This window comes from Odontesthes bonariensis, chromosome 7, assembly GCF_027942865.1.
Source record: "Odontesthes bonariensis isolate fOdoBon6 chromosome 7, fOdoBon6.hap1, whole genome shotgun sequence".
In the NCBI taxonomy this organism is placed as follows: domain Eukaryota; kingdom Metazoa; phylum Chordata; class Actinopteri; order Atheriniformes; family Atherinopsidae; genus Odontesthes; species Odontesthes bonariensis.
Window position 1 is genome coordinate 8096774 of NC_134512.1, and position 12604 is coordinate 8109377.

General features: G+C 40.5%; 1 protein-coding gene across 1 annotated transcript; it reads left to right on the forward strand.

The window, feature by feature from the left end:
• Positions 1–665: 665 nt before the first annotated feature.
• On the forward strand, positions 666–7333 carry LOC142384563 (coiled-coil domain-containing protein 63-like). Its single transcript, XM_075470862.1, has 9 exons — positions 666–851; positions 3452–3565; positions 4441–4622; positions 4712–4896; positions 6276–6466; positions 6543–6617; positions 6717–6876; positions 6957–7076; positions 7165–7333. Exons 1-9 carry the CDS (start codon positions 666–668, stop codon positions 7251–7253), a joined length of 1302 nt encoding a protein of 433 aa, XP_075326977.1. The 3' UTR covers positions 7254–7333.
• The last annotated feature ends 5271 nt before the right edge of the window (positions 7334–12604 follow it).

Genomic DNA, 12604 nt, shown 5'->3' on the forward strand with positions numbered 1-12604 from the left:
AGGAAACCAAGACCTAATAGAGTAAACCTAATAAAATCAGCAGTCTAAAACACTAAAACAGATAACCTAATAAAAACCACAGAAAACAAAGCCAACACTAAAATAAACAACATAAACCATGACAAATCTGGCTTTTGTCTGTCACCTGTCTTTGTCTGTAATGCCAAATGACTTCCTGCGGCAGATTCCATCTGGTAATAAACTGGATGATCAGATTTATACCTATCTTTACCTTTCTTTGCAAAAAACAATCATGCATCCTGAAGATTTGAGAACAAATAAACAGTGTTAATTAAAGATAAAAATCATTTTCCCAAAAAAGCTGATCCAAAAAAATAGACATTCAAGGAACACTGACCTGTAAAAGTACAAGATAAGATGATGCTCAATTCTTAGCAACAACATAAAGAGCAGGAAAGATGATTTATTGAACCTGAAAAAAAGAGTTTATTTTGGGTAACTTTCAGCCTGAGGAGAGAAGGTCACTCTCACGCTGGTGCCGATCAGCACCATTAAGAATAATTTGGGCACTGATAATATTGAGCTTTCTGCTGCCTCATTGCCATTGGGCTGCTTAGACTGGATGAGGCCGCCAAATCAAGATACTCATGTTTTGTGCAAAATTCTGCAATGTTAAAATGTGCAACAAAAATCATCTGATTAGGATGTCTCCTGGTCGCCTGCCTTTAAAGGTTTTGTGGGAAAGTCCAACTGAGAGGAGGCCCCAGGGCAGACCCAGAATACAGTGGAGGGATCATACATCCCTTCTGAACTGGGAACACCACAATATCCCCCAGAAGGAGCTGGAGAATGTCGCAGGAGCAAAGGATGTCTCGGCTTTCCGACTTAGGGTAAGCAGAAAATGATGGATGGATGGGAAATCAAAAGTCTTCATACCTTAACCTACTTTCATACCATCATACCTGAAAATATCCCAAGTTATAATACTGCAAACAATGGGAACTACTGTAAATTACAGATGGAGTTAGTTATTGGTAATTGTTATTCAATTTGTCTTTACATAGAAATGACAGCAGTTTCATATGTGGGACCCTCTTATTCTCTGATAGAAATGTAAAGCTGTGTGTCATGGGGAGCTGCAGGCAAAGGATCTGGTGTTTATCTGGTGCTGAGTCCAAGTTTGACATTTGCATTTGGAAGCTACGTGTACATATTTTGTTGTAATTTTGTAAAATTACACTTTTTTACATTCATTTAAATAACAGCTCACTCAGGCTGTGTTCCTCGGTTTCGAAAATAAACATTCTGTGTAGGGTTTTCTGTTTGTTGTTGAATTGCCATGATATGCTTAACTAGCGTATTACTGAAGTAAATAGTGGAGAAGAACCAAACATCCCCAACAACAAATCTTGATTTCTGGACCGACATGACAATGAACAACCTTAAGGGTGGAAATGGAAGTACTCTGGAGCAATATAAGCAGCTCATCAGTCTGCGGAGGGAACAACTCGTGTCTGAAGAGAAGAAGGTAAAACAGTGTAATGTATAAGGGATGGTCACCTTCAAACAGCCTATGTGTAGAGGGTAAAGGCAGATTTATGGTCGCCTACGGAGAGCCCTCTCCGTCAACGGAGACCCTCCCGGAGGCGCTCTCCATAGCTTGCGTGCATCGGCCAAAATTTCTATCTATCCGTCGAGGAGAGGGAGACCGCAATGGTTGTGATTGGCCGGCTAATTTTACAACATCATTTCCGGAATCACTTTTCCGGTTAGTTAGTACCCTCCTCTCACAACAACAACACCGCCATTTTTGAAAGAGTTTGCTGTGTGTCAGTCAACAAAATTATTTGTATTTCAATTTCAACAAGCTCTAACTCCAAGAACAGTCTTTCTCTCTCGGTCGCCATCGTTCACTGTGAGGAGTGGAACGGAGCCGGAAGGTTAACAATCGATCAACGATTTTCATGATAGACGTCGCGAGATTGGGTCGTTAGCGACGCTTACTGATCGGGAGGTGAATTGCCTTGCGTATCCGACATCCCGACGAAGAACTTCAAAAGGACGGGCTACGGAGACGCATTGACGGATAGCGACTGAGAAGCATACTGAGGCCTTTTTAGGCTGATTTAGGATCCTCCTGGAGACGGTTCTCCGTCGCTTGCGTGCGTCGGCCAAAAATCATGTGAGGAGTGAAACGGAGCCGGAAGGTAAACAATCAATCAACGACTTTCTCGATAGACGTCGCGAGATTGGTCCTAAAGGAAGAACTCTGCTGACACAGACATGGAAAAACACAGAAGTATTTTATTGCCAACCTAGTATGTGTCAGAATTACAGAATGATGCATCAAATCTGGAGAGATCCTCGAAGCCTGAAAGTCTGTGTCATCTCCCCCCACTGAGGGTGCGTCTCTCCTTATGGAGGGTAAACCATTTGGTGACCCTGGGTGGGTTCGCTAGTCAGGCTTAAAGATATATGGGTATGTTTATATCCCTGGTGTGGCTGTCCTTGACATTCTTAACTGAGGGAGTTAGGCATGGGGTGTTAAGGGGTGTTTCTCCAGATGTTTATGTTACCATTATTTATCTCCTGTCTGGACACACTGAACCTGATGCACTTCTGAACCTCTGCTAAGTGTAAGACACTACACCAGGCAGATGCAAAAGTATTTGATTTCTTCTATTTTGATCAGTAATCTCATAATAGCTGTCAGTTTAATTCAGTTTTATTTGTATGGAGCCGCTTAACAACAAAAATGGCACAAACGACCTCAAACAGAGCAAGACAAAGGGAGGACAGCAACCTGTTGGTGAGAATGGAACATCAAAATAGGTAGAGACAACAGCACCCGGTGTTGTTATCACAGTAACTGTGGACTGGGGAGGTCAGAGGTACCTCCAGGGCAGGAAACACAAGGACAAACTTTGTTACATGGAATTCTGGTGTTCATAAAGAGAGATGAGAGCAGAGAGTACTCTGTGCATTATGATAGGTGCCAGCAGCTGGAGTGTATCGCAGCACAACCAAGACATGCTTCAGGCTCACCTGAGTCAACAATGAATAGAACCTGTATACATATAGAAACTTTTTAAAACTGATCCTAAAGAAGTACTTGAAGGTGTCTGTTGTCCAAAAACAAATGTGGTTCTGGCTCCACAGGAGAGGAGCCTGAGTAACAAAGTGGCCTTTGTTAAAACTACATTGCTCAGTGAGTTGGTATTATCTTATTCATTCTGGCTGAATTATTACACGCTTGCTAAAATAAGGATATTCAACAGCACATTGGATTTGACATGGAAATGAAAGCTGTGACATTAAAGAGCTGACTTTAAACATTTTGTGAACAGTATGGAAATGTTATTGTGCTGCACTGTTTCCAACAAGGACCGTCTATTTGAATTAGTCCTCATCGATATGGATGTGGACGCCCTAAAACAATAATCACATAGTGTATTATAAGTATCGAACTGTCCTTCCTCTGTGTCTCCAGATAGATACGGCAGAGAGAAAGATTATTGAGAGGTTAGCCGCCCAAGATGGCATCCTGCAACTTCAAAGGAAACTCAGCAGCTACCAAAGGAACACCTTGAGGAACCTTGATGAGGTAAAGATGCAAAAACAAGAGAAGGACTTAAAACTAGAAGCTTATTCAGTATCTTATAATGCAATTTTCACATATGTTAGACAGAAACTTTGTCAGTTCCTGGTTACGTTACCCAATAACTTCACTTGGTTAGGATTAGATATCAAAACTAGACGTCTCAGGAAGGTCAGCAGCTGTTATGGCACAAATGGATTCTGTATAAATACTTCATGAAATAAAAAATATTGCCCTTTTTAAACATGAGTTGCCATCTAAGAATTGAAATCACCAAGAGATGTTCATGACAGTCAAAAGATTTTCTTAGTTTTAAACTAAGAATGGTAACTGGAAAGAGATAATGCCCAGAAAATACCATAAAAAGTTGGCAAAATCCCACAAATCGATAACAGTATTTGGCTACATGCTGTCGCACCAGCTTGAGAAACAGGGAAAGGCTTTCTTTGACAAAGAATATTTGATGAAAACTATTTAGACATCTAGTATGATATCATGTTTTCAAATACATTTTAAAATGCATGGCCCTTTGAAGATAGGTTGACCACACATGCTCCGGACAGACTCAACAGAGTTTTACCCTGATTTTCTGGACTTCCAGGTTGCAAAGGAGGATAAACCTTCACATCTAATTCTTGCAACAATGAACACTCACAATGGGCACAACTAGTCACTGTTTTGAAAGTAGAATGATAAGAAAGCGGGCCCAGAGAGAGGTGTTTTCTTGCAACAATTGGGCCACAAGTTAGGACTCAAAGCTGGGCTGGCTGAATCGAGAACCTTTAACCTCTATACATGAGACACCCAGTGAAACACAAACTTTAGTTTTAAACCTTCCCTCAATCTTCATGCCTTTAATTTTGTGTGGTTGTGTTTGACAGGATACCATTAAGTTTGATGTGATCATGCAAAGAAATATCGACTGCCGTAAAAACCTTGCTCACATGCTGAAACTTAGAGAAACAGGACAAAACATTGAGAAGACACTTGATCAACAGCTGGAAGCGCAGCAAGACATGATGGAGAAACTAGAAGATGGTGCCATAGCAGCTTTCAATCAGAGGTGAAATCACATATTTTGTCAGTGAGCGTGGCACACGTGTTTAGAAGGCCGAGCAGCGATGCCTTACATTTTTTTGTGTTGTGCGGAAGATCAAATGATGACACCCAAATGTTGGAAATGAAGGAGAGCCTTGAAGAGGAGATGAGGCAGTTCAGCAAAAAAATGAAGGAACTGAGAGTGGTCATTGAACATGATGCCAAACTGCAGACTTTCATGGAGAAGAAAGTACAGGAAATTATTCTTTCAGTTCAGGAGAAAGACTCAAAGAAGAAAGGTAAAATACTCCCACAGAAATGTTGTTAAACAGTTAAGCACAATATCCTAATATTCTGTGAGCTATGCCACTCACTTCATTATACTGCTGCCATATATCTTTTACTACATACAAACTGTACATGTTTTAAGATTTATGTTTTCAGACTGCTAATAGTTAATGTCATAAGCATTTTAAAGTATACCAAGACATGCCCACAGAAAAATGTCAGCTTACTCCTTCCTAAAATGTGTGCAGCTGGAGGGTCATATTGGCCATTATAACTGGTTAAAAGTCCTACTCTCATTCAACACAAAACTACTAAATGTCTAGCCTAGAAATCTAGATGCCCCTAGCGACCGTTGTGGTCGTTTTGCGAGGCTGAAAATCGAAACTTAATCAGGCCAATCAAATCGTGAGGAGCGGGGTCGGAGGCCGGGCTACCTAGTGACGACAGAGGTGCGACGTTTCAGTGTGTAGTTCCAGAGAGAGGTAAACAATGGCTGCGCCCAGCGAACAGTCTTTCGATTTGGCTTTGGCAGCGACTCTAGAAGATTTAAATATACATTTTTCTTTGCGAGACGAACAGATAACTGCACTTAAGTTTTTCTTGAAAAAAAGGACGTTTTCGGAGTTTTGCCCACCGGATACGGTAAAAGTTTAATTTGTACTTTCCGTCGCGCTGACTATGTAATCCTTCTTCTTCGCTCTGATTGGTTGTTGCGCCATCCTATTGCGTGGCGTTGAGTGCAGAGGCAACTTAACAGCAACCGTTTGTCCCGCCCACACTGCTATCCAGCTTCACTAGACCCCTGTACAGCTTTTTGCTGTAGGGGTCTGGCTTGCTAGGCTACTAAATGTCAGTCAAAATGTCAGAAGAACAGAGTTTAGAGTCCCCCTGAATTTGCAGACATCTAGCAAAATTAGTTTGTAGCTGGTTATTAGGTTAAATGGAAGCTGACTAATCAGAACAGAGGTTGTGTTTGTAGTGGGCCATAAAAAGACTGGCTGAAATACAATGAAAGGGAAATGGATAGTATGAAGAAACTGAGATGTTTTTTTTGTTTGTTTTTAACATCGAAGTATGCAAATGTTTTCTTGTTCACACCTAAAATAGATATGTGTGCTGAAAATAAGACTAATATGTCCATTTTAAACAAAAACACTACAGTTTACTCAAAGTTAGGTGGCAACACTGATAACCAACTTTTAAAACTTTGTGATTGAAACATACTCATTTGCATACAACTTTACACTTATAAAACCAATTTGATCTGATCCCCTGCAGCTATGTGAAAAACTATGAAAACAGACTCTCAGACTCTTTCTCTATTATGTCTGCAAACAGATATAGCTTTGTGTTTTGAAACATGTGTTAATGATCTGTAACGCTTGCACAGAGAGAACAAAGCAGCTAGAGATGTACAGGCAGTGCTATAATGCACTGGTGGAGGCCAACGGAGAAAGCAACCTGAGTCAGATAGGCCTCACGTTTGAGCAAAGTAAACAGATAAATTTAGTCCTCATGAACTACATCTCTGAGCTGCACAGCAAATGGAACATGCTGGAGACCTCCATAGCCAAGATTAAGGTATGTAGAGATCGTGTAAACATGCTAACAGTGATTTTAGTGACAGTTTTATGATAAGCATGAGTTTCTTCTGCAGAGTGACACCCTGATATTGGAGCAAGGAAATAAACAACACGAAGAGCAGGGCATGAGTCAGATCAAGGATTTAGAGGTGAATCTTAGTCTGTTTCTTTCTGTCTGTTTACTGTCAACGCAGTTGACTTCATCAAAACAGAATATCAGTGACTTCTTGTGTATTTCTGTGCTGCAGTCTGAGCTGGAGAACCACACCAACCTGGCCGACTCTCTGGAAGAGCAGCACTGTGTTATTCAGAAGACTGTGGACCAGCTGAAGGCTTCCATCAGTGTTCTTTTAGATGAGATCGATGAACCCGTTCCTGTCACCTCTGACAACATCACATACTGCATTGGTAAATCGAAAAGTCTCGGCCTTCTGAATAAGGCCCCTGATTGTCCATTTTTAACCTCCGTTGTCACCTCCTCTCTTCAGACATGCTTGTGGAGAACATCACTAATCTGCTCATCAATCCCAACAGTGAGGCAGATGAGCAGAACCTATACTCATTTAACTTTGCCCTTCTGCCAGATATAGGAACATATACAAACTCAGGTATGCTTCTCTTCTTTAAAACTAACAATATAGTCATTTTCTGTTGGTTTTTACTGTCATTTACAGCATACTGTCTGTGTTTTTACAGTTGGAGACATTGAGGCAGCTGTGGAAATGGAGCGCAGCAGGACATCTTCTGGAAGCTCGTTCAGGTCCACCTCATCAGGCAGAAAATAACGACGGCACATCTTTAAACTTTACACAGCCGTAAAAGAGCTTATTAAAAACTGCTGATGGCAATAAAGGGCACATTACAACATCAAATCGCAGTTCTTTGTTGCATGTTTAAAGCAGACTTGCATACAGACACACATGGCACCGGCTGATTTTATGAAAAAAACCAAGTCATTTGTATTAAATCTATTGACTTTTTCAACATACTTAACGTGCAAACATTTGATCTTCTTGCAAAACTGTGCCTCCAGATGAAGATTTTCACAGGGAAATTAGCTTATTTAATCATTAACTGAAGAGTAATATCAACAGATGTAATATTTTTTTGATGTTAGAGGGTAGCATTGCAACATCAATCAAAGATAAACCAGCAGTTGTCCACTATCCGCTTCATGCAAAATGTAAACCAAATCCTTCCAGTTGTGGGTAATTTGAAATGATGCTGAAATTAGGACTTAAATCCAACAACAAATCAACCATTTCAACATCAATCCTTTCCTGTTTTGGAAAATTCCCAAATAAAATAAAGCCAGATTTCTTAAAAGGGGCAAAGAGAAGCAAACGTTTTTCTATTTCTTAGCTACGTTTATACACAATGTAAAGAACTATTAAAAGATAGTTATTGTAATTGTGCTGGTTGGAAGGTTCAAATCACTGTTGTGAGTCCGGTTAGAACTCCAAATAAATCAGTCGCACTCCAGTGTGTTTACTTGACTTGAATTTGCTGTTTATTCCTCACTTGACAGAATTGTATGTGGTTCTAGAAGATGGCGGACACTGCAGGTAAAGGTGCCGCCACTCTGAGTAAAACACGGCTAAAACCAGAGATTTATACTACAGCAAACGGCAAAACTTTGGTGGAAGACGAACTACTGAACTTTCTTGTGGTAAAAATGAAGACACTCAGTCAGGACGATATTATATTGTTGACTGAACCATTTTGGGTCCGAGTGGATCGACACCTCGAAGAAGGTACTGTTTGATCTGTGCCCCCATACATCTCAGCGTCTTGTTACGCATAAGGGGCCGCAAAAAGACGCAAACAATGTGAAAAGCTGTCTAAAAGTGCTTAATGAGGCCGGGGAAAACATCCCTCGCTTTGTGTCTCATCATCTAGATGAACTTCCTCGTGTAACTTACAACAGTATTGACGTCTCGTGCATGCTGTGGACATTGGAACGTGTGAGTGCGGACATTTCATCACTAAAGCAAGCTGCGTCTGTACAAACTGGACACTGCGATGATCTCCGCGCTATAGCAACAGGGCTAAATCAGCGGCTAAGTGCTGTTGAGAAAGGCGACGCCCCTGCGAAAAGTGTGCCTGTGCTATCGGGCAGGGAGACTGTAAGCCCAGGGGTGCACATCGCGAGGCAGGTGCCTGAAACCACGGATCCTACTGTAAACACCGCGGAGGGGAACGCAGAGCAACTTCCCAGACTAATTGCTTCTCCGACATATAGCAGTGTGGTCAAGAAGGGCCGACGACGACAGCACCTGGCTGAAGGACAGACGGCCCAGCTTCAACCCAAACCACGTCTGAATACGACTCGTAGAGAGAAGAAAAGTGGTATTGTTGGAACCAGTGCATGTGGAGATATACAGGTCGTAAAAACCAAGTTGGTGAGTGTCTTCGCTTCAAGATTTTCCCCTGATGTAGATTCAGAACAAGTGTCTTGCTACCTGAAGCATAAACTACATCGTGATGTGACTTGCCAAAAGATTGACAGTATTCAAAAGTGCTATAACTCATTCAAAATTACTGTGGAATGCGAAAAGGTCGAGGAAATGTAAGAACCGGAGCTCTGGCCAGAGGGAAACTTTGTTCGCCGCTTTTACGAAGCACGAAAAACTGTGGCCTTAAAAACTCTCGGGGTGGCAAGGAGTATTAATGTGTCTGAGGCCGGGGCATCTGCTGCGGTCAATGCTGGACTGTTGTCATGAGAACTGTGTCATACAATGCGCGTGGCCTGCGCTTAGGACAGAGTGCTAGTGACAAAGCGCGACGCATTGTGATTGACCAACTCTTTGACAGCGCGGACATTCTATGCATACAAGAAACCCTGTTGCCCAAACAGGACCTCAACAAACTTGGTTCGGTGCATAATGACTTCTATGGGGCAGGGGAGTCTACAACTGATTTAAGTTTGGGGTTAGTACGGGACCGAATATCTGGCGCTGTTGCCATATTCTGGCAAAAGAAATATGACCCACTGATAAGTGTGATACGTTTAAATGTTGACTGGGCCATAGCAATCAAGGTTACATATGATAAAAATGAGTTTATTATTTTAAATGTGTACACCCCTTGTGAATGCAACACGAATGAAAATGAATTTCTGAACAGACTAGCATTCATTAGCTCTTTTATTCAAGAAAATGAATGTACAAGTATATTTGTTATGGGTGATCTGAATGCTGACATCTCAGACAACCAGTCTTTGTTTGGTCAACATTTACAGCTCTTTTGTCAAAACAGTAAATTAGTGCTCTCCAGTAAAGTGATGCTGCCAGAGAACAGTTATACATATATCAGTGAAGCATGGCATACAACATCCTGGCTGGATCACTGTATATGCACAGCTGATGCCCATGATTGTTTATCTGAAATAATGATTCTGTATGATCTGACCATATCAGACCACATTCCTGTTTCTATGGTATTGAATCTGAGCAGTCTACCAGAACTGGCTACTAATAATAGATGCCAACATACATGTAAGAAGATAGACTGGGCTAAGCTCTCTGGAAATACAATGCATTAACTGATAATAGTCTAAGCAGTGTTTATATCCCACATGTTGTATTCTCTTGTGATACTAACTGTCAAAAGCCAGACCATCAGAATAACTTAGTGAATATGTATAAAAATATAGTGAACTGTTTGATTATTGATGGTAAGCGTTTCATTCAAGATAAGAAAAAACAAAAGGTAAGGCCTGGATGGAATGCATATGTGGCAGATCTCCACTCTGAGGCGAAAGAAGCCTTAAGAAACTGGGTTGCTGCTGGAAAAGTAAAACATGGCCCAGAGTTTCAGCATAAGAAGGCCACTAATGCCAGGTATAAATATGCGGTACGTTATGTAAAAAGAAATGATCAAATGATGAGGGCAAACTCAATGGCTAGAAAACTCCATCAAAATAAAGTCCAGGAATTCTGGAATGAAGTTAAAGCTATTAACAACAGCAAGATGCCTCTTCCTTCCACTGTAAATGGTGTATCTGGGGATGGGAATATTGCTGAGTTATGGGCGAAGCATTTTGGGGAAATTTTTAACTGTTTTGAAAGTGCTGCTTTTAAAGTGGATGATGTTGGTTATGATAATGGTATGATTTTTAGACCAGACGAGGTGTGCAATGCCATTGGGAAGCTAGCAGTGAATAAAGCCAGTGGTCCTGACCAAATCACTGCTGAGCATCTGAAATATGCTAGTTACAGACTTTCAGTGCTACTTGCTTTGTGTTTCTCTGGCCTGTTAGCACATGGCATATTACCTGACTCTCTGTTATCTGTACTATTGGTACCCGTTATTAAAGATAAAACATGTAAAGCATCTAGTCCAGACAACTATAGGCCCATTGCACTTGCCACCATAATACCCAAAGCCCTAGAGCGGTACCTTTTGGAGAGACTCCAAGGATATGTGGAAACAACTGACAATCAATTTGGTTTTAAACATAAACATGGAGCAGATATGTGTATCTATGCATTAAAAGAGCTTATTTCAAAATATAAGAAGAGGAACTCCACAATATTTATGTATTTTTTAGATGCATCTAGGGCATTTGACCGAGTCAACCATGGAAAATTGTTTTTAAAATTATATGAACGAGGGGTTCCTTTATACTTGATACGTATTCTACAGTATTGGTATTCCCACCAAACCATGCAGGTCAGATGGGGCGAAGCATCTTCTAGCCAGTTCTTGGTTACCAATGGTGTCAGGCAAGGTGGAATTCTCTCCCCTTTTCTTTTTAATCTCTATATGGATGATCTATCCAAGAAATTAAAAGAATGCAAGACTGGACGTATGGTTGGGGATAAAATTGTTAATCATCTATTGTATGCTGATGACTTAGTTGTCCTGTCTCCCTATATGTAGTGCTGGTCTACAGCGACTGCTTAGAGTCTGCTCAGAGTATGGTGTGTAGAGTATGACATCAAATACAACTTAAAAAAGAGTGTTGTAATGATTGTCAGGACTAAGGAGGATAAAAAACTACACTTCCCTTCCTTTTATCTAAATGACAGTGAGCTGACAACTGTAACTAAAGCAAAATACTTGGGTCATATTCTTAGGAATGACTTATGTGATGATGATGATATTCAGCGTCAGTGTTGCAAGCTGTATGCTCAGGTGAATATGCTGGCACGAAAATTTTATATGTGTGTGAAGGAGGTCAAAATATCTCTTTTTAAAACTTACTGTACTCCACTATATACAGCTCATCTTTGGTGTAGTTACAGCAGAACTAAGATGAATAAGATCAAGTTGGCTTATAATGATGCACTTAGAATTTTGCTTAAAGCTCCAAGGTGGGAAAGTGCAAGTGCTCTCTTTGTCACTGCAAATGTGCCCACATTTCAGGCTCTAATGAGGAGCCTTATGTATAAATTTATGTGTAGATTAAATCTATCAAGAAATGGAATCATAAGGTGTTTGTCTAATATAAAGGAAAGTGACACCCAATAGAATTCTGACATCTGGAAATACTGGAAAAGCCAATTGTATGTGGGCCTATCCCCAATCTGATTTTTATGAAATGATTGTCTCTGTGTGTGTGTGTGTGTGTGTGTGGGGGGGGGGTTATATGTCTTTTAATGTCTTTTTAATGTACTGCATATTCTTATCTGGATCTTGAGTCTGTGAAATAGAGTTTATATATATAAAGAATAATGATACAACATCAATGTCTAAATAAGTCCAAATAACTAACTGAAATTATATCACAGTTACATTGTGACTGACTGCAATAATAATTATCAATATGCTGCTTCTAAATAAAAGTAACACTCATTAAATGTACACATGAACAAGCCTATCAATTAGGAGTAAAAACGGGTATATTTTGCTAAGTAAACTACATTCTTAACTTTGCAATGTTACTTACTTCCCTTTTCACGCACACAAATCAAAATGAGGTGGCAAACAAACTGTAAACAGCAAACTAAACAACACAAACTTTAACTGTAAACTCGTGTTGCAGCTCGTTTCTCATCTCTGCTCTTTCTGGTCTGTACGCTACTCACTGGCAGTCTGGGCTCCGCCCCTTAAAGGGCCAGCATGTCAGTCCCATTTAGGCAGCCTTTTTCACAACTATTAAGTATTTTGTATGTTCTACTAAATTAGAAGT

Bases quoted from the DNA above. Each gene is read 5' to 3' on its own strand.
- LOC142384563 (XM_075470862.1), top strand. From the start codon at position 666: ATGTCTCCTGGTCGCCTGCCTTTAAAGGTTTTGTGGGAAAGTCCAACT. The intron at 6,467-6,542 runs GTATGTAGAGAT...TTTCTTCTGCAG, and splicing joins CCTCCATAGCCAAGATTAAG to AGTGACACCCTGATATTGGA. The intron at 6,618-6,716 runs GTGAATCTTAGT...TCTGTGCTGCAG, and splicing joins GTCAGATCAAGGATTTAGAG to TCTGAGCTGGAGAACCACAC.